This window comes from Vidua chalybeata, chromosome 1 (assembly GCF_026979565.1).
Source record: "Vidua chalybeata isolate OUT-0048 chromosome 1, bVidCha1 merged haplotype, whole genome shotgun sequence".
NCBI lineage: Eukaryota > Metazoa > Chordata > Aves > Passeriformes > Viduidae > Vidua > Vidua chalybeata.
This window is the reverse complement of record NC_071530.1, coordinates 141,920,767-141,942,358: the sequence shown is the minus strand read 5'-3', so window position 1 is coordinate 141,942,358 and position 21,592 is coordinate 141,920,767. Positions and strand designations below refer to the sequence as shown.

The window sequence follows — 21,592 nt, the reverse complement described above, 5'->3', positions numbered from 1 at the left end:
AGGGACACCTGGGATAATAGAAGCAATCAGGGAAACACCAGTGAAATACCTCAAAGGAATTAAGAGGTGCCCCTCTGAGAAGGTGACACAGCTGACAGCCCACCTGAAGGGCCTCTATACCAATGAACACAACGAACATGAGCTGGAAGCCACCATGCTGCTAGAAAGCTGTGACCTACTTGTCATTGCTGAACCTTGGTGGGACAGATCCCATAACCGGAGTGTGGCTAACAAATGGGAACCTTGTGGTTGGTGTCACTACAGGCCACTGAAGAAGGGGAACCAACTGATGAAGCCTTCCTCTCCAGCTGCAGGAGGCATTGCACTCACAGGCTCTTGTCCTGGTGGGGGACTTCAACCACCCTGACATCTACTGGGGAAGTAGCGCAGCAAGCTGTAAGCAGAGCAGGAGAATCCTGGAATGCATGGAGGGCAACTTCTTCAGCAGGTAATAGACAGCCCTGCCAGAGGGGATACAACGCTGGACCTGATGGGCGTGAATGCAGTGAACTAATTTGGGGCAAGATTGGAGGCAGCCTGGGATGCAGTGATCATGCAGTGGTGGAGTTCACACTCCTGAGGAATATGGGTCAGGCAAAGAGTAAAATCTGGACTTTAGGACAATAGGACCCCTGGAAACTGCCCTCTGGAACAAGGCAGCAGAACAGAGCTGGCAGATCTTTAAGGATGCTTTCCATAGAGTGTGAGAGCTCTTGATCCCCAGGAGCAAGAAATCAGGCAACGAGGGCAAGAGACTGGTGTGGCTGAGTAGGGACCTGCTGGTCAAATTACAGGGCAAGAAGCAAATGAACAGGCAGTGGAAACAAGGACAGACAACCTGGGGAAAGTATAGGGATGAGGTTTGATTGTGTAGGCACGGAGTGAGGAAGCCCAAGGCACAGCTGGAACTGAACCTGGCAAGACTCAAAGAATAACAAGGACTTTTACAGGTTTGTTAACCAGAAAAGGAGGGTCAAAGAAAGAAGCAAGGCCATGAAGCTGGTAACAAGGGATGAGGAGAAGGTTGAGGTATTCAACAAATTTTGCCTCAGAATTCAATGGAAACCTCTCTTCCATGCCTCTCAAGTGGATGGACATCAGGATGGAAACTGAGGGAACAAAGTGATTCCCACTATAAGAAAAGATCACGTTTGTGAGGAACCTGAGGAACCTGAACATACAGAAGTCTATGGGACCCAACAAGATACCTGCCAGAGTCCTGAGGGAATTAGCTGATGTAGTTGCCAAGCCACCCTCTATGATATCAAAAAAGTCATGGCAGTCAGGTCCATAGAACTGGAAAAGGGGAAAGGTAGCCATCTTTAAAAAGCAGGACCCTGGGAACTACTGACCTGTCAGCCTGGGAACACCATGGAGCAGATATTCCTAGAAGCTGTCCTAAAGCACATGGAAAACAGGGAAGTGATTCAGGACAGCTTCACCAAGGACAAGTCCTGACTGACCAACCCAGTGGCCTTCTGTGATGGGGTGTGTTCATCTGTGGACAAGGGAAGAACTACAGAAGTCAGCTCTCTGGACTTCTGTAAGGCCTTTGACAAGGTCCCCCACTAGACCCTTTTTAAATTGGAGAGATATGGATTTGGTGAGTGGACAGTTCTGTGAATAAGGAGCTAGTTCAATGGTCACATCCAGAGGGTAGTGGTCAATGGCTCAATGTCCAGAGGGAGATAGTGATGAGGGTCTGTATTGGCACCAATACTGTTCAATATCTTTATCAATGACACAGACACCGGAATTGAGTGCACCCTCAACAAGTTTGCAGATGACACCAAGCTAAGTGGTGCAGTTGACACACCTGAGGGACAGGATCCCATCCAGAGGGACCTTGACAGTCTTGAGGACTGGGCCCATGAAAACCTCATGAGGTTCAACAAGGCCAAATGCAAGGTCCTGCATATGTATTGAGGAACCTCCCAGTATTTATAAAGGCTGGGGAACAAATGGTATGAGAGCACCCTGCCAAGGACTTGGGGGTGCTGGTAGATGGGTTGGGCCATGACCCAGCAGTGTGCATTCACAGCCAGAAAGCCAACTGTATCCTAGGTTGCATCAAAAGCAGCAGGGCCAGCAGGGCAAAGAAGGGGATTGTCCCCCTTTGCTCTGTTCTTGTGAGACTGTCCCTGGAGAACTGCATCCAGCTCTGGGGTGCCCAGCACAGGAAGGACAACACAGACCTGTTAAAGCAGGGCCAGAGGAGGGGCTGGGAGATGATTAGAGAAATCAGTCTCCAATGAAAATAGGCTAGGAAAGTTGTTCAGCCTGGAAAAAAGGCTCCAGGGAGACCTTATTGAGGCCTTCCAGTACTTGACCATGTTCTATAAGAAGGATGGGGACAAACTTTTCAGCAGGACCTGTTGCAATAGGACAAGGGACAATGTTTTTAAACTGAAAATGGGTTGATTTATACTAGCAATAGGGAGAAGTTTTTACAATGAGGGTGTTGAAACTCTGGAACAGGTTGCCCACAGAGATAGAGGGTAGAAAGCCAACCCTGCAAACTTTCAGGATCTGACTTGACAGGGCTCTGGGCAACCTTATCTAGTTGAAAATGTCCTTTGCTCATTGTAGTGGCGTTGGAGTAGATGAGATTTAAACATCCCTTCCAAAACAAATTATTCTGTGATCAGGATTATTTTTTCTATTTACATTACTTTGTTTATATTAACAGTGGATTTCAGTTACCATTTAAAATACCCTGTCAGCTTTTATTGTCAGTACCTTGAGTAATTTCATCTCAGCAAACTTAGTCATGCCTCTGTTCACTCTGCACAGCACAGGAGCTGGTGCAGCTCTTTGGAACAGTTTAGGAACTGCTGACACTATTTTCCATGTAGTACTGTGTCATGCTGAGCAAGCCAGAATTTCAGGATGAATAATTTATCAACTGCCCATATTTATTCTGGATTGAATGGATTTCACTTTTGTCCAGAATACACAAGCTGGTATCAGAGAGCAGTATGTACAAGGACTATGACCCAACAGTAAATTAATGCCCTACTGACACAAAACAACCCATGAGCATCAACAGTATTACAAGAAAGACCAACACATAGGTGGGGATGTGAGCAGCCTTTGAAGTAGAAAAGGTCACAGTTTACACATGGAAAGCCATGTGTACAGGCAGCATGCTCCACACATCTTTCCCACCTATCTCTTCTGCAGTGCAGCAGCCAAATTCTGTGCCCAGTCTCAGACCCCTCACTACAAGAAGGATACTGAGGTCCTGGAGCAGGGCCAGAGAAAGGCAATGGAGCTGGGAAAGGTCTGGAGCACAAATATTGTGAGGAGGTGCTGAGGGAGCAGGGGTTGTTTAGCCTGGAGAAAAGGAAGCTCCAGAGGGACTTTATCACTCTCTACAACTGCCTGAAAGAGGCTGTAGCCAGGTTGGGGTCCATCTCCTCTCCCAGACAATCAGCAACAGGACAAGAGGAAATGGCTTTGGGCTGTGCCAGGTGCAGTTCATGTTGTACATCAGGAAGAGTTTCTTCACTGAAAGGGTGGTTATGCATTGGAATGGGCTGCTCCAGCAAGTGTGGACTCACCACCCCGGAAGTGTTCAAGAAACAACTGGACATGGCATTTAGTGCTGTGGTTTAGTTGACATGGTGGTGTTCAGTCAAAGCTTGGACTGATCTTGGTGGTCTATTCCAAAGTTAACGATTCTATGATTCCATGATACTGTCTCCTCTTTCCACTACAAGCAAGTTTTCATACTTCTGCACCATGTGAACATCTACAAACGCACCACTATGTAGCTACTTCTCTTCCTCCCTCTACTCTCTCCTGCAGCTGTACCAGTCCTGGACCAGAGAGATAACCACATCCCACAACTCATATCTCCTTGTGCCCACAACACTCACCTAATGGCATATCATTGCCATTAAATGTTGCAGTGTAGAAATCCTTTGAATTAACCTCTTCAGAGTTAGAAAATAGACAACTCACAAGTTGCATCAAATACGCCTGCATTCTGCTCCTCTCAGATTCTGAATCATGCCTGTGACAAAACCTTCCTTACATGCTCCTTTATTTGTGGCAGATAGGTGTAGAGAATGAAAATCGGGATTCTTACGGACCATCTGCTGCATGCTGCAGCTTAGCACTAGGTGCTGGTAGATTCCATTTTTGGCCATTTTACCTACGGACATTACTCACTCACTGTCAGCTTTACTCTTCTTAGTCTCAGCTGACTCAAGAACTGCTTTTCTCATGACTTCTCCTTCACCACCCAACATCCCTCTGCATCCATGGGAAAATAACTGCAGTCAGGGCACAGCTTGAAATTCTGCTCTGCAACTCTTCTCTGGGGCAGAGCCGGTGGGCCACCACTAGCTGGAGTAGGCACCCAGCCAACATACTAAAGACCAGCTCATCCGTAATCCCAGCCAGAAGCCCCATCCTGTGTTGCTCTGTCACAATGATCCCACTCTGTTTGGTAATTCAAAGTAAGCCTTTCATCTTGTCCTGAGGACCAGGCACGCAGCCATTTCATGGTCATATATTCAGGTTGATCCTTCTTACACACACATAACACTTGTCTCTCCCCCAGCAATTTCCAATAAATGATTGCTACCCTGATCAAGACACTTAACCAGGCACTGAATTCAAGACAAGAAAGGAAAAAACTCCTTACATATATATGTAAATTTAAGAACATAAATTAAAATTTAACAAAACTCTTTAACCAGAGACACACAACAAAAATAATATACAGATATAATAACTTTTTATTTACGTAAGCTGAGGCTCAGGACTTTTTATCCATGATTTTAAAGAGACCGACTGCAAATAATATAAAAAAATAAAAAATGTAAAATTAATCAATATTTTCAAAATTGTCACAAATTTTGAAAACACTTGTATAAATCCTGCAAACTTTGTGTACCCTTAAAGGGGCATAATTTAGTTACCATATATAATGATATTTGAAAATATTAGTTCTTTACCCTAAAGTTTCAACATAGACATATTCATGATGAGTGTAATTTCAAGAGGGTATCAAAAGTGATCATGGTTAGAAAAATATACATACTTTTGCTTCTGGAAAAGAAAAGGTCATTTGAAATACCCATCAAATAAAATACTAAATAAAGTCTCTCCACAGATTTTTTTCACAGTCCAAGATAAAGTGGATGTTTATACACAGCTTATGCAATCTGTCATTTTCAAGGTAGAGTCACAGTTTCACCAGTACAGAAGAATAAAAACCTGTTACTACTCTCCAGACTGCTGGCTGCACTCACATGTGATTGTTTAGGCAAGCCAAAAGAGCAGAGCCATACAGTGATACCCAGACAAATCATAAGAAAGGTACAGAAAGTGCAGATGCACAAGAGCAAAGGAAATCACACTGGTAACATTGAGAGGAATAGTGACCAATAGGAATAGACATGAACTCTTTAGTAGCATGCAGTAATTCCTACAGGAAAAATAATCCCACCACACTCCAAGTATTAAAAGGACACTTTCATGGTGCTTTTCATTAATTTTCAGAAGTAATATTAAAGATTACTGTCTACTGGAAATAGCCTGGACTTAATTTGTTTCAGTGGATACAGTTTGTTGCTGTGCTTCAGTTCATGGCAGTGTTAAACTTCAGTTGCACACACACCAAGCATAACAACCCCAAACTTTCAAGGTCTTGAAAGGAAATGAGATAGGAAGAAATTTTCAAAAACATGTGCTTTCACTACCTGAGTGCATTGCAGCAGCCAACAAAGCAAAGATTTGGTTACTACTTGTTAAAATGAATTCTGGTGTAAAGAAGGAATTCAGAAGAGCAACATGGCACTTGCAACAGTAACTGAAATTAAAGGTATAGTGACACATCAAGATCTGACATCCTTTACAGTGTCCTTTTAAGTGTCAACAAACCAGTACATTAGCTACAACTGAAACAGAACAGATGCAAATCCTAATGAAATAACCAAATCAAGAATGTTACAATATTTCACAGTTATAGAGTCTATGGAACTACTGAACAGAAAAAAAGCATGAAGGATAATAGCAGCATATTGTTTACAGTTTTCACTTCTCAGTTTATTAATATTAGTGATGCACTCAGCAATGCATAAAGCAAGGAAAGAAATTCTGTCAAAACTGGCAATTATCTACCACGTCAACACTTAATTATGGTCCTTGTAAACAGCTAACTCCTTTTTGAACTTAAATTGCAAAGAAAAGAATATTTACATATAATATATATGTATATAACCACAAAACCAAAATTAAGTTAAAACCTTATCAAGGAAATTGCATTTTGAGAAGAACATAATACAATATTAAATAGTACATGTCCAAAGATTTTGAAGGCCTTGTGATTTTCATGCTTTCTTCCTCCAGTCATTTTACCCTGGATTTTAATAGACTAAATACTTCATTTCAGAGTAAATAAGTGGAAATATTATAGAGCAGCTGCGGTAAAGAATAGCTCCACTACTGAAAACTGCTCGAGGTGTGGTGATCCAGGACTCTGACTTAAAGCAAAAATAAACAGCATACAAGGCCACAGCAAAGAAATGGCCAATCAGTACCATTGGTTTAGGAGATAACCTGCATTAAAAAAAAAAAAAAAACAGATAAAACTAGTAAATAAACAGAAAGAACTCAAAAATTTCCATTTTACAGATTCAGATCTCCACTCAAGATCACACACCCCCTTCTGATTTAGGCAGATCCAGTCCTGCCAACTCAACTGAAAAATACAAACTTGGTTCTCTTCAGCTGCTCCACACTCTGCATCCCCTTCTACAGCACAGCCAACATACACTGCTGCTTTCTCTTCATTTTTGGTTCTCTTTATCTACCTCTTACTCTTTGTCTTCCTCCAGAGGAATATTTTAAACAGGCTTTTCAGTTTTAGCTCTCAGTCCAAAAGGAGAGAAATATAAAAGCACATGATCTCCTATGTTCAGAGTAGTAGGGTTTACTGTGCATTCACAAGTTTCTAAAGGGTCATTCAAACACCTTCATAGCTAGAGATTTCCTTACAGCTTTTTATGGAGGCCTCAGCCAACACTACTCTCAGCTTGTCAAGTAGGAAACATCTCCACCAGCTGCTCTGGACCCCTCTACCTTAATTCAAATTCCTGTATCACCTATACTAGGGGCCACCAGCTATTAGTGCCCTTTTTTATGCAGGAAAAAAAAAAAAAAAAGAGTTGGCACTTCAAGACAGAGTTTCTAATAAAGCACCAACCTTCAGTATAATCTTAAAATCTAGGCTCATGTGGGCCATCCTCCCTGTGTTGAGCCACCTGATGGGGAGCAAAGCAGATTTCTCAGGGGCTCACAATAACCACTGCCATCACAGTGAACTTACACTGAGAGCAATCCAACGGGACCTGCGACACATTCTCCTCCAAGTCTGAAGTAATGGAAACAGGCTTTCTTTAGCTGGTGCAAGGAATCTACAAAATTAATTAATAAAACAAATATAATCAACACACACTGAAACATTTTTCTTCATGTACAATACTGATATTAAATCCAGGACTTTGGCAGCTGTTGCTCTGTTCAATTCAGCTGGACTTGAAGCTGCTTTTATTTATACAAAGGATAGTCTTACAGAATATCTACATGTTTTTGTATTAACTGATTATTGTTTTCCTTGGAGTTTTTTCTTTGGGTTTTATTTAGTTCTTACTCCAGACTTGCCTTCACATTGCTAAAACTGTCTAAAAAACTAGGCAGAGAACACAAGAAAACTTACTAAAATTCTTTGATTTGATATATTTTTAATCTATAACAATATACATACATACATATATACACACACACGGATATCCCTTTCCCAGTCATATTTATTTACCAAGTTGGAATTAATCAGAGATTAACTTTAAGATATATTTACCATCTGTGGCAGCAAAGAGCTCATAAAGTGCCTGGGCAAGAACATTCACTACAAAAGAATGAGATTTTTTTCTTGACCAGTAAAATGTTCTTTTTGCCTGAAAAAAAAAGAAGAAAAATAAGTATTTCTGTCAGTAAATGCAAAGGAACATTCAAAAGATTCCCAAAGAGGTGAGTTGGCAAGAGCCATGCTCATGTACATGCAGAAGGGATTTAGTGATACGCTAGAGTGATTCCAAGCTAGGTCATTAAGGAATTTCAAAAACTTGTTGAACCAGTTATGCAGGCTCCCCTTAAGTTAAATATAGGAGGAAAAAGGTAGTTCCAGAGCATGTTTCTCATCCTACAGAGGGTGTCTGGGATACAGCTGAAACTTGAAGGGTAATGCTCAGCTAGTTCCTTCAACTGACTGGTAAGAAATAGGAAATGACGAAGTCTGAGGTGACTAGCTGCCATAAAAGTATCTGCATGTGGTCAGGTAACTCCTGAACTGTCCTGGCATTCAGGGTTCCTCTAAGTGCTTCTCAATTGTCAAATACACTTTTTGGATAATCTACTTGCAGTCTACAATTATACTACTTGTAATTTAGCCAAGATAATATACCTAGCCCCATTAAAAGCAGTAAACAAATAAATAAGAAATCTTATTATCTACTCATCAGAATTTTGGGACTAAGTATCACTGAAAAAATATACCTTGCATGAACACTGATGGAGCAGATCCTGGGGAAGAAGGATCCCTTCTAACTTACTACTCAGATTAATGCAGCAGGCAAGAGGCCAGTGGAGGCTGAGATGTCTCTTGAAAGACTGGGTTCACAAGGTCATTATTGTCCAAGTTCCACTCACACAAGTGTAATGGTTCAAACCCACTACACTTAGGATCAATCTGGTTAAAAATACCCTATTAAAATGGGAATATCAGGTTATCCTAGCAAAGCATCCTGACTAGACACAGCACACCAATCTCCTTATGTAAAACACAGCAGGTCAGTGTGCCCAGTTTTGAAACTGCCTCTTGTCACACAGCACAGCAGTTACAGACCACAGCTCCACTGGTGAATGCCTGATATCTGATTATTCTAGCCAAAGCTTTGAAAACTGCTATGCCTCACCAATAGCTTACTTGTCCCCGAGTTGCATAAAACTTAGCAGTGTGTCACTGAATTGCAGTGAAAGCTGTCTAAAATAAGTCCAAAATAAAGAATCACCTTAAGAACATCAGAATCTTCATAAAGGTCTGGGATGTCCTGGAGCAAACTTCTCCATATTTTAACATCATTTAAAATAACACTCATTCCTCCACCAGTTAGAGGATGTCTTATATTATAGGCATCTCCTAAAAGAAGAACACCTAGGTAGAAGAGAAAAAACAATAGGATACTGCACAACCATTATGGAATCTTAAAATTCAAATCTTCTATTAAAAACATCAAACTTACTAAGAATTTATTCCCACCAGAAAATAAGATGTATAACAACTAGAAAATAATAATAAAAAAAAAAAACACAAAGTATGTCTTTAAATTAAAAGACTTAAAAAAGCTTTAAGATAATCAAGGTCAAACTATTTTTACCCTATGGGTATGCATGTTCATATGTTAAAGAACACACTATTAATTTCTTTAACTTTTTATTATTTTTTCTTAGGCTACACTTGTATAAGCTTGAGCAATGGAGTAAATTAAACTTAGAGATAAAGCAAGCATTTACTTCACATTTTGCCCAACGTACACAAATTCAAAATATTATTTTTTAATAGAAGATTTATGAGACAGTTGTACTGAACAACAAATATGCATCTAAGACAATGAAGTCCTATGCCACAGAAGATGCTTATGATGTCTTTTTTCTTCCTTTTATTTCATAGTGCCCACCTTTCTTGTTTACAGCTGAAGGAGGCAAGAAGCTGGCTGGCATAGTCCTTAAACGATCATTCTGAACTGCTATTAAGAATGGTTCCTTTAAGTGATCTGCAACAACCAAATATTTTAGTTACAGTAGTTAGACGAAGACACAAATAATTTGTATACAATCCATTTTAATCTCTTTGAGATATCACAGAGTCATAGAATGGTGTGGGTTGGAATAGGACCTTGAAGATCATGTAGATTCAACCCCCCTGCCATGGGCAGAGACACTTCCCCTAGACCAAACTGCTCAGAGCCCCATCCAACCTGGATTTGAACATCCCCAGGGATGTGGCAGCCACAACCCGTTTTAGTGCCTCACCACTCTCACAGTAAATAATTTGTTCCTAATACCTAATCTAAACCTACTCTCTATTTGAACTCATTTCCCCTTGTCTGGTCACTGATGCCCCTGTCAATAGTTCTGCCCCATCTTTCTTGTAGATTCCCTTCAAGTACTGGAAGGCATAATTAGGTCCCCCAAAGCCTTCTCTTTTCCAGACTGAACAAAGCCAACTCTCTCAACCTCTCCTCATAGGAGGAGCCTTCCATCCCTCTGGTCAACTTGGTGCCCTCCTCTGGACTCATTCCAACAAGTCAACGTCCTTCCCGTGCTGGGGACCCCAGAGCTTTATATAATCCTTCTGAATTGCTGATCTCACAGCTGTGAGATGAAGAAACTTCTGTGTGTTGTGTGGTGTGGAACCCAAGAAGGGTGAATGGTTCCTGAAACAGTGACTGTGCACACAGAAAAAAACACACAGTTCTATTAATTCAATGAAATGTGTCTCCTTTATTTTAGACATATTTAAATGTGATAATTCTCTAGAAGTCTTTCCAGACTTACCAGGTAGTTGTGGATGAATGGTCTCAATCATGTACTCTTTTAAATTTTTTGGCATTTCCCCTCGAATATCAACAAGGACCCGAGTTTCAGTTGAAGAAATCTTATAGATTAGCACTGGACTTGTTTTAGCTAAAACAAGTTCAGCATAATTAGCTTTAAACTGTGATGCATCCTTAAAAAGGAAAGAAGGAGAAGAAAGGTTGAGACTGATTAATGAAAGGGTATTAAACATCAGACATACAAAATAATTTTTAAAACATTTTAAAATAAAATCCTGTATCATATTAAGTTTGTGTTATTATTCTCTTAAATGAAGAAGTGTTTTCAAAAAGAAAGTTCTGAATTCAGTGTAGCAACAACTCTTTTGCCAATATATTTTAATATTTACTAGAATCACTAACTTATCAATTTCATTTGAATGCCTCACCAAGATTTAATAGATGCCATTAAAAACCTGTAACATTATCAATGTAGTAGTTTTCAGTAAGATAATTTTGTTTCCTTTCATAAAGAAAGTGGTGGGAGGGAAAGAAATCCACTAGTCTTAATATAATTACTTGGACACACCAGTTGAAGAAAAATCACAGGGCCCTGTCTAATGAGGTCTTAAAGGAGATTCCAAAAGTAGACAAACTTGGGCAGTTCTAACTGGATTAGAAGACCCAAAAAGTACTGGAGTTCCTACCAGTCAGTGTTCCCAGTCTAGTGAAAATTCTGTTTGCTTTGGGTCATTCTCCCTTCATTATTTTTGCTGTTAATGCATCAGTTAATGCAGCACACAGAGTGAAAGAACCAGACAGAATTTCTACCTGGATTCTCCAACCACCCAGCTACCAACCCAGATTCCCAGTCCAAAACCAGGACACTACCTTCTCTCTTGAAGTTTGTAGGTCCTGAAGGCAAATATGTTTATACAGGTTACAGGTACCCCACCTTCAGCAACAGCATAGTGGTTTATGTAGTATTATACATAAAAGTTACCTTCAAAATGCAACCAACAAAATGGGATGAAACAGTAACTTTGCTGGACACCAAGTTTTTCCTGAATTTGGAGAAAAGTCCATCAGCTACAACTGTAAGTGGAGCATGAAGTTCCTGCAGCATAAATTAAGAAGAAAGATAAGACACCATCAATTTTGTTTCAGAACAATGAGAAGCAATGCCCAACATATGTATTAGGAAATACTGTGGGGTTTGCCTTCCTTGTATTCATACTTATCTATTTGCTACACAAGCTGATCTAACAATATACTCCAGCTTTTTTAGAAAACACAGCTATGGGAACTGTTTAGAAACTTGGATTAAAAAATACAATAAAGAGGAGTATTTGGTTCCCTTCAGGTTGTATTTTTCTTCCCTTCAGAAGAAAGAAAAATTATTTCAAATTCAAGAACTATGTATAAGCAGCTAAAGAAAACCAAACCAAAGTATAACAAACTGACAAGCTGTAAGCACGTAGGCTCTTCTTTAAAAGATCACACAGGGAACTCCAAGCAGTTCTGAATTCACTTAGGATGTTTAACACATACATTCTTCTTAAACATAAGCAAATAATTCCAAATACTAAAATGTATTTTTATGCCTTTTACGGTCATATAACAACATTATTATATTAGGAAGCATGTAAAGGTAGGTGTTTCCTTCTACCTACAGCTTTCTCAGTGTCAGTATGTTCAGTGATTGAACTTCAAATGACAATAGATTTACAACAAGCATTAGCCTTAGCTTTCAGTGATTTCATGTGCTTGGCATAAGCAGTAAAAAGTATTTCTCCTTTTAAGCTTTCAGTTTGTAAGGCAAAAAAAGCACACTGTGATTCATCAGTACTCCTAGGAAATCTTTTACTATTGTATGGGCGAGTCACTCTGTGAGTGAGTTCCTCTATGAGGAGTTGCCACCAATATTGGAGTGAATTCATAAAATCATAGAATATTCTAAGTTGTGGGAGACTCACAAGGATCTTCAAGTCTGACTCCACTTGGTCAAACAAACCTTAACATCTTTGGTTGTGTGAAGGGAAGTTGGACAAAATCAGATGATAGTAGATGTGAGTAAGGTAAAACGTGTTTTATGGTGTCTGTGCTTATAGAAGTGAGCTTCTGCGTGGAGTTACCTCTACTATGGATTCACCTCTTTCTATGGATTCCTAGCTAGGATGAGTGTAAACTCTAATTTTTCCTGCTATTAGACCAAAGTCCATATCAGTTTCCTGCTGTCTAATGAGTAGAACACTCATGCTATAATTTTTCCACAGTCAACACAATTAACCTTGAGTCTATTCAGTTGTCTAGTTTTGAAAAAAATTATAAGTTGACCTTTAGCATACTGGCTAATTTGAACCTCATTTAAGAGAATAAAAATCTCAGAGGTAATGTGGTGGAGAATATAGGATGGAAAGAACAGAAAAACACATTTACACAACACAGCCTCTTTTACTTATTAAAGCAGGCTAAGGAATGTAAACAGGCTTGAGTTTGGGGTTTTTATTCAGCTAAGAGCTTCCTAGCTGTAAAAACTCACAGGCAGGGAAACATAGAAAACAGAAATGTTTAATGGAAATTCCTAATATAGTAGATTTCTAAAATCAAAGGAGATCTAAGCCAGCAAACGAAACAGCCTTTTCCAGCCACAGAACTTCAGCATTCAGAGCAAAACATGAGTTTGTTTATCCCCGGTATACAGACAAGAAATTTAAGGACTTTAGAACAACATCCAGACTTTCAGGAAAGATGCAGGCTAGAACACTGGTCACCCAGTGTTCAAATAAGTCACACTTAAAATTACAACAATAACATCCATAAGTGTGTGAAGCTTAAAAACAGAACTCAAAACAAAATATGCACATTCCCCTTTTATCCCTCAAAAAAAAAAAAAAAACAACAAAAAAAAAAACCAAAAAAAAAAAAAAAAACAAAAAAAAAACAACAACAACAAAAACACCCTTCCATGTTTCTGGATGATAAAGCCAATTGAATTTGTGAGATAAATCCCAAAAAACACCCTTCTCCCTGCAAAAAAATCCTCCTCCTCTCCAAACTCCCTGTCTTTCCCATACCCAGGATTCAGCAGTTTATTCTCCTAGAGTAGATTTCCTAATACATTTTCATTCATATTACATGGCAGGTAAGACAGACCAAGGAACACGACTTGGAACTCACTCCTCCTCCAGCTACCTCAAGAGGGGTCAAGGATGTTGTTACTTCTCTGCTCTGTTGCAGCACTTAGCTGTTAAGTGCGCTGAAATGGCACTTGCCTGAGGACAGTCTAAAACCAGCTTGCTCCCCACAGCTTTGGCAAGTACTTTTAAAAAGCTCTTTCCTATACGGTTCTATGCCACCAGTCCCATTTCTAAATGGCTTAGAGATGGAAAGATGTCAGATCTCTGATCTTAGATACCAGAGCAGGATCTTCCAGCTACTCAGGAACTTTCTCCATCTAGTATGGAGGGGAGCAGATTCCCATCTTTCCCATCGGAGTACATCTACGTAACTTTAGGCAACAACGGAACTTTAAAGTCCACAAAGAAGATCACAAATTTGGTTTTCCTGGAGAACAGGCAGCATATCCAGAACTTCACTACAGGGGCTCTACCCATACTGGTCTCTCCTAAGTTCACAGAGTTTCATAGCATTTAGCCAGCAGATCAGCATTAAAATATGCCAAAATTCTCTTTCTGTCATCCAAGAAATGACAAGACAGAGCTTTCACTATCAATAGGTAACTTTATCATTTTCAGTCCCTCACTAGATGGTGGAAGTACATGTGGACATGTAGACCACTACACACAGCTGAAACACAAATCTTAATATATTGTTCTTTTCACCAGGAACTTTTGAAAGATTTTAAACTCCAGACATATGAATAATGAAACAAATAATTAACTGTATTCTCCAGAGAAAGCAGAAGCTTCATAAGAAGTTATAACAAGAATTCCCATACTGTATGCACTAGAAAATAATCTCCCTTTATTGAATCTTTCGCTTTCTTGATAACATTATTTCTGTACCAGTGCTCTGAAATACAAGCTTTTAAAAAATTATATATATAAAGCAACCCCCAATTTTCTCAACAATTTAACAAAGATTGTAATAGAAAGCTCTTACCTTAGTGTCACCAGTTTCTTTGTCCTTGTACTGAACACCCACAACACAGTCATCTTCCTCAAGTAACTGTAACACAGTCCCTTCGATGAATTTTGCACTGAAATGAAACAGAGGGGTTAAAATAGAAGAGGATTAATGATGCCAGCATTTCAAGGCACTAGGCATAGATAGAAAACCAAATTTTCAATAATGTTGTCTCTGCCAATATTGTTTATATTTCACAAAAAAAGGGTTCTTGAACACTTTCTGAAGCCACATTAAATATCAAAAAGTGTTGGTCATAAAATTCACTTTTTATCAAAACCTTTGGTTTGATAACTGAATAGTCTAAAAACTGTACTGTTTATAATAAACATCCTGTCACTTAGCAGAGTCCCCAGCTGTGCCCCATAGCCCTTTGAGAGATGCTGAGAGGAGTTTCACACCTAATAATGGTCAGGAATCAGGGAGCTGACTGAGTCATCTCTGTTAAAAGCTAGGAATCGCTGACAGTGCAGGTGAGAACTAATTCGGAGGAGATTTAAAGAGCAGAATCAGCAGCACTCAAACCCTTAACATGAACACTAGATAAAAATCAGGCACATAATTCTCAGAGCAGTCCAAACTAACCTAACCTGCTTAGGACACAGATACCTAGCTTGTCACCTCAGGAATTTGGGATAGAGTTCTGGTTTCTTCATATTTATGCTTTTAAATTCTGCTAACACTTATGTTTGAGTGGAGCACCCCCTGCTTCTATCTCCCAACCAGAGTTATTTTGAATTCAGAAATTAAATCTCTGTAAACTTATATTCTTTGTTGGGGCTGAGCTGTTAGGCCTGATCACAGCACTTCAGATTTAGCAGCTCGAAACGGGACACTCTGAATCTTTCGCAAATATTCCATATCCAGATGAATTCCACAACTTTAAGAACTGAGCTAAAGGTGCAAGTGAGAATACAACAGCTTGCTATTTTAGGCTCTTAAAAGGAATACAAGCATCTCAATGTCTTTTTTCCCCTGGCATCCAGTACAGGCATTTCAGAGCAGCTCGTGACTGGCTTAATTTGACAGGCAACAGGCATGTTGGCTGTATCAAAATATGAATGGTCATGAGTGAGCACTCAACAGAAACCTCAACAGCAAGGGACTGCAGCAGCATGGCAGGGGACCAGAGTCCTGCACATCCTATCAGCTCTAAGTTTCTCTTACAGCTGTCAGTTCAGTTACCTAAGTGCTCACTTCTCGTTCTCATCCACTATAAGTGAGTTTATAATTATATATAATTATTTTATTATTATAAACCAATGATGCCCTACCTCTTTCTGCTGCAAAAATAACTTTACTTATCTGAAATACATTCATATTGCCTAGTGCTTATAAAGAGGATATACTAATCAGTAATAATTATTCTCTATATCTTCAAAAGCTTTGTAACAAAACCCAAAACCTCCTGGCACTATTAAGAGTTCTTGATCTTTCACTGCACAAAAACATGCACTTTTCTATGCCACAAATTAAATGGCAAGCAAGCACGCACAAAACAAACATTCAAGAGTGTGTGGAAAATGGGAAATAATTTCATTCAAGTCACAAACATGATTTTTGCAAGTTTTTGTTTCAAAGACTGTGTACAGCTACTGGAGTTTTTCCCACAAGTTGAGCACTCAGATGCCCAAATTTCATTGAACTTAGAGCCTCAAGAAGGCTTTAGCTTTCAGAGATAGTGAACGCAGTCATCATTACTTTTAACTGTACTACAGAGCTGCTATCTTTAGTGCCACTTTTAGTAATTCGTATGATATAACAAATATGAAAGGAGAAAGCAATTCTCCAGCTCGGAATAAAGATATTAGGTAAAAATATGATAATGCCATGTGTCCCTTGTAAAGGGGACATATGGCATTATGATATTTTTAGGGGAATAAATTTAGCAGGGGAAAAAAGACAATACAAAAAAAATACCACACAGAAAGCAGCCTCTAGAATCTATTCTATTTCAATAAAAGTTTACTTCTTATCTCTTTTATAGACGAAAGAAAACAGTTAAGAGAAAACACCCATTTTTTTCTTTTAATTATGAAAAGAAATTGTCTTCAAGGTTCTGAAACTGGAAAGAGTACTTCTCTTTATTGCTCCTTTTTAGTTACTTTGGCTTACTTCTTATTGTCAAAAAAGAAAGCAAAACAACATACAAATGTAAACGCTTGATTTCTATCATCACTGATAACATCAGTGGAAAAGCTACATGCTACTGCCCAGTACAGGGGGGTTGGACTACATGATCTTTAAAGGTCATCCCTTCTAACCCAAACCATTTTGTGATCTAACAAATAGTGCTTAAGTTGCCACTCATGCCTTGTCTAAAGTTCTGTGCGCTGCTCACCAAAAAGAGAAATACTTCTGGTAAAATGCCAAACCCAAGAATGAGCAGAAGAGAATCAACCCTTCACCTGTGAACTGTTCTCTCACACAGATGGGCAAATAATTATCTTGCCTAATATTTAAAGCCCATCCTCCCTTAAAGATTAAGTTGTCCCAAAGCATTATAAATATATATGTATATGATGTGTACGTAACTTATGAACTTGTCTACAGAGAGCAGAATGAGTAACTATAGCTGCTATTTTCTCTCCCTCTTGTTCATCACAGCCCTCTGTGTTGGGAAATGGTTAAGGAATTTCATGGAAATGACAGGAACAATGCTTCTGAATCTCTGGATCCCAACTGTGCTGTTCACAACGTGACTCACTTGGGCTCTGCCATAGCTGCCCTTCGGAGACCCATGATAAACTGGCCATGATGAAAAGATCTTCCACTGGCCACACGTCCGTCTTCAGATGTTGGATAAGGAATCTCAACCTCCAACTTGCTCTCTAGATCGTGAATTATGTAACCATTTACTATTTGTGAATCAATACCTTCTACTGTATCTGGAAGATAAAAGCCAACAGATGAGTTAAAACAAGTCGCTAAGAAAAACTAATTATTTATTAAAGACATTCTTTAAATAGGGTCCAATTTACTTAATCAAAATACACATGTTGAAAGAAGAGTATTTTCAAAATAGCAAACTGGAAATACACAAGCGATTTTAATTCAAATGTTAAGTGCAGATAATGTTTTTCTTCATTTTTCCTGTAGACATGCTTTTACTAAATACATTGTTGAGTGTAGTAACTCTTGTGTTACAGATCTATTTACACTTTGAAATGTACCCACCTTCAAGACCCAAGTCTCGAAGAGCATTAAATCCTCCAGGCTGCAGCAATTCTCCAACTATCCTGTCAGGTTCTTTCAGATCCCTCTCTATCACTGTCACCTTCCTTCCATCTCTTGAAAGCACCGTGGCCAAGGAAGAACCAAGAACACCTGATCCCACAATGATAATTTCTGGATCATATTGGGGTGACAATGTTGTATTTGGAGCAGTGTCTGTCAGATATACATCTGAGAAGTTCACTTCTTTTTTACCCTTTGGAAAACAAAGCCAACAAAGTTACAGGTGCCGATGGATACATACCATAACCTATCAAGAGGGCTGACTTTGGAGCAGCTCTACTCCGAGCCAGGGTACTGAGGGTGCATTGGTAGTTGGAAGGCATCTTGCAGTTTAGTTTTGTCCAAAATGGAATCTGTCATACTCTACAAGGCAACAAAAGCACAACAAGCAGAAAAAAAGAAAAACCAACACTGCTGCAAATCAAGACCTTGGCTAAAACCTGCCCTGCTGATCCAAGACAAACCACAAACAAAACTGTCAGAGATTGAAAGCTGCTATAAAAGGTAGTAAGAAAAGGCTGTCCCATATTCTTGTCCTATAAAGTAAGACTGATACCTTCATACCAGTGAACCACTCCAGCATGGAGGCCTTAGCACTTTTTAATGAAAAAGGTATTTCTCTGGAAAATATACTCCTTTTTAATTATACTCTAAGTGAACCTACCTAACTAACTAAACAGCAACTTATGGTAATATTCAGACTGAAAAAGTGTCAGCAGAAGCAGCTGCCTGAGAAATGCTTTTAAGAAGTAGTCCTGAAATGAAAACTCATGTAACATCTAAAAGTATGAGGAAAATCACCATTCATCCACATTAAAGCTGTTAAGAATTGACATATATTGGACTGGACATCAGTTAATACAGAAACTAGTATCTTAAATCAGCTCTGTTATAGAACCTTCCCAACAGCACCAAATCACATACACTTCAAAGTGAAAAATAATTTTAAGGGCAACTCCAGTGCAAAGCTGCAAATCATTTCTCCAGCTGGTAGATGAGAGTTCAATTCAGTCTTTCACAAATGCCTCAGCACTGCAGTGCTGACATTGGTAAAAATACGATTGCATCAGTGAAACACACTGACTCTAGAATTTTGAGTGGCCTAGTATCATGTTTATATCTACAATACAGCAAGAGAGTGCAAAACTAGCTATCTGAATTCAGGTAACAAAAGAAATTGGTAAAGGCAGGTTTGAAGAGAAAACAAAATAAAAATCAAAAACCTTTGACTTGCAGCCAAAACCAGTTTCATGTACTTCTGTGAGAGGGGTCAGCGCTCATGGGAAATTGCCCAGAAGTACACAGGAAAGTAGCCAAATAGCACTGACCACAGATGTACTGGATATCTATGTCCAGTTCATAGTCCCGGATGGCAGGACTCCAGGCACCACCTACAGCTCTCCACTTGTTCCACAGCAAGGCTCATGCAGGGCTCAAGGGAACAGACTGACTATCTGAACAGGTCCTGTACCTATTGTACAAGCAATAGGTCAGCAATCTTTTCCCAGTAACTCTATCTGCAGTTGTATAAACAAATGTATTTTATCCTTAAGTATTTGTAAGCTCATCAGAAAGTTACAGAATGGCAGAGGTTGGAAAGGGTTTCTGGACATCATGGGGTTCAAAGCCCCCGTTCAAGCAGGGTCAGAGCAGACTGGCCTGGGCCCTGTTTTGGATACCTCCAAGGATGGAGACTTGTCCACCTCTCTGGGAAAGTTGCAGTGCTCAGTCACGCTGACAGTAAATAGTGCTTCCTGATGCTCAGAGCAAACATCCTCTGTTTCAGTCTGTGCTCATCACCTCTCATCCTGTCACCAGGCACTGATGGAAAAAGCCTCGGCGCAGCCTTCTTTGCACCCTCCCTTCAGGTATTTACATACAGCCTTCTGTTCTCCCGGCTGGCCAGTCACTCAGCCTCTCCTCATAGGAGAGATTCTCCAGTCCTTCATCTCTACAACAGACTGGCAACTGAAGATATTTTTTTGCTACTATGATAATCTTTTACTCCAAATCTTTCTTAAAACATATTTGTTTTGATGCTAGAAAACCCCTGGTCTACTAAAGTAAGTTTCACTCTTTCTTTTGCCATCCAAAACCGACACAAAATATGACAAATCAAACATCCAGCATCTAAAGATAAACCCTGACCACCCCTTTCTTAGCTCTTTTCCCTTACCAAGGCAGAGGGTCAGTGGCCAGAAGGAAGAGCAGCAGGACCTTTCACCTCACGTGCCGCGTCTGAATCCAACTTACCTTTCTGGACTTCGGTTGCTCAACTTGTTGAGACGCCGGGGTGGGTTTGGCCCAGAAGAAGCCAACCAGAGGCAAAGCTGAGAGCACATCAGAGAGCACCCCCAGGTGCGACTTCTGCTTCTGCTGGTGCCGCTGCCTGGGCCCCCTGAAGTGGTACCTGTACGACAGCACCAAGCCGAGCGAGAAAAACACCAGCACGGAGAGCAGCACCTCCTTATTAGCGTAAGTCATGAGGTCTCCACACTTTTTATACACGTAAATGAAGGAGGCGATACCCAGAAAGGTCCACATCATGAAGGTCACTGACCTCGGCTGTTGCTCCAAAGCTTCGCTGCAGATGGATGCTGCCGAAAATAGGGTTTCGTGGAAGGGATGAAAAAATGTTATCTATAGAAAAGAGACGATTTCCTTTTCACTGGAAGGTGGGGAGATTCCAATGGAAAAACAAGGAGCCCCAGAAGAGGAACAAGCCCCACCTCGCCAGGCTGCCACAGGAGCCTGGACAGAGGTCCCGAAATCGGAAAAAAACAATATACAAAACGTCTTCTCAAGAATCCCCTCCCGGACACGCGACGCCAGAGGAGCTGGAGCTCGTCTCACCGCCCCCGGTCACCCCTCCGCCGTGCCCAGTCCCGCTCCGTGCCGGGACTCTCCTCCGCTGGCGGCGGCGATGCTGCCGGAGCCCTCACGCCCGGGGATGAGGCGGCGGCGCCGACGCGGGGCGGGGGTAGGACGGTGCACGCCCAGGGGGGTGCGGCCGTGCTCTGCTCTACCTGCCCGCACCACGGCACCCCGCAGCCGCCTCACGGAGAGAAGATGCGGTGCCGCTGCCTCCCTCTTTGACCCGGTGCCGGCCCCCGGCGGCGCCTCGCGGCAGGAATGGGGGGTGCGGGAGGGAACCCGGGGCAACAGGCGCGAATGGCGAGGGCGGCCCGCGGGAGGGGCGGCCCCGCCGCCATGCTAATGAGTAACGGCCGCCGCCGCCCCGCGGGCACCGCGCGCCCGTGCCTCAGCGGCGCCGGCCAATCGGCGGCGCTATGCCGAGATGGCGCTATGGCCACCGACCAATCGGAGCGCAGGGAGGGCGGGGCTTGCGCCCGCCGGGCGATGTGACGCGAAGGGCGGGGCGGGGTTGCCGTGGTGACGAGTGAGGGGCGGGGCCGCTGAGGGGCGCTGGTGGGCCGAGCGCAGCGGGCGGCCGCGCGGCCGCGTCCCCTGCTCGGGGGACGCGAAATAAAGCACCACCCATCGGAGAAATCAGAGACTTATGGAAGGGTTTGAGTTGGAAGCGGCATTGGAAGGTTGGACAGTGACACCTTCCACTAGTCCAGATTGCTCAAAGCCCC

At 41.1% G+C, this 21,592-nt stretch overlaps 1 protein-coding gene across 1 annotated transcript; it reads right to left on the bottom strand.

Moving 5' to 3' along the window:
• Positions 1-4,730: 4,730 nt before the first annotated feature.
• On the bottom strand, positions 4,731-21,317 carry SQLE (squalene epoxidase). Its single transcript, XM_053961479.1, has 11 exons — positions 20,247-21,317; positions 17,934-18,186; positions 17,464-17,644; positions 14,733-14,829; positions 11,611-11,724; positions 10,630-10,801; positions 9,750-9,845; positions 9,084-9,226; positions 7,874-7,970; positions 7,343-7,430; positions 4,731-6,573 (listed from the first exon to the last, which is right to left on the bottom strand). Exons 1-11 carry the CDS (start codon positions 20,538-20,540, stop codon positions 6,381-6,383), a joined length of 1,728 nt encoding a protein of 575 aa, XP_053817454.1. The 5' UTR covers positions 20,541-21,317; the 3' UTR covers positions 4,731-6,380.
• Between the last annotated feature and the right edge of the window lie 275 nt (positions 21,318-21,592).

What these genes read in the sequence shown, in the direction of transcription:
- SQLE (XM_053961479.1), bottom strand. Translation starts at nt 20,540, where the DNA reads ATGATGTGGACCTTTCTGGGTATCGCCTCCTTCATTTACGTGTATAAA. An exon ending in TTGTTGGTTGCATTTTGAAG is followed by an intron (nt 10,802 to 11,610) that starts GTAACTTTTATG and finishes TTCCTTTTTAAG; the next exon opens with GATGCATCACAGTTTAAAGC. An exon ending in CATTCATCCACAACTACCTG is followed by an intron (nt 9,846 to 10,629) that starts GTAAGTCTGGAA and finishes TGGTTGTTGCAG; the next exon opens with ATCACTTAAAGGAACCATTC.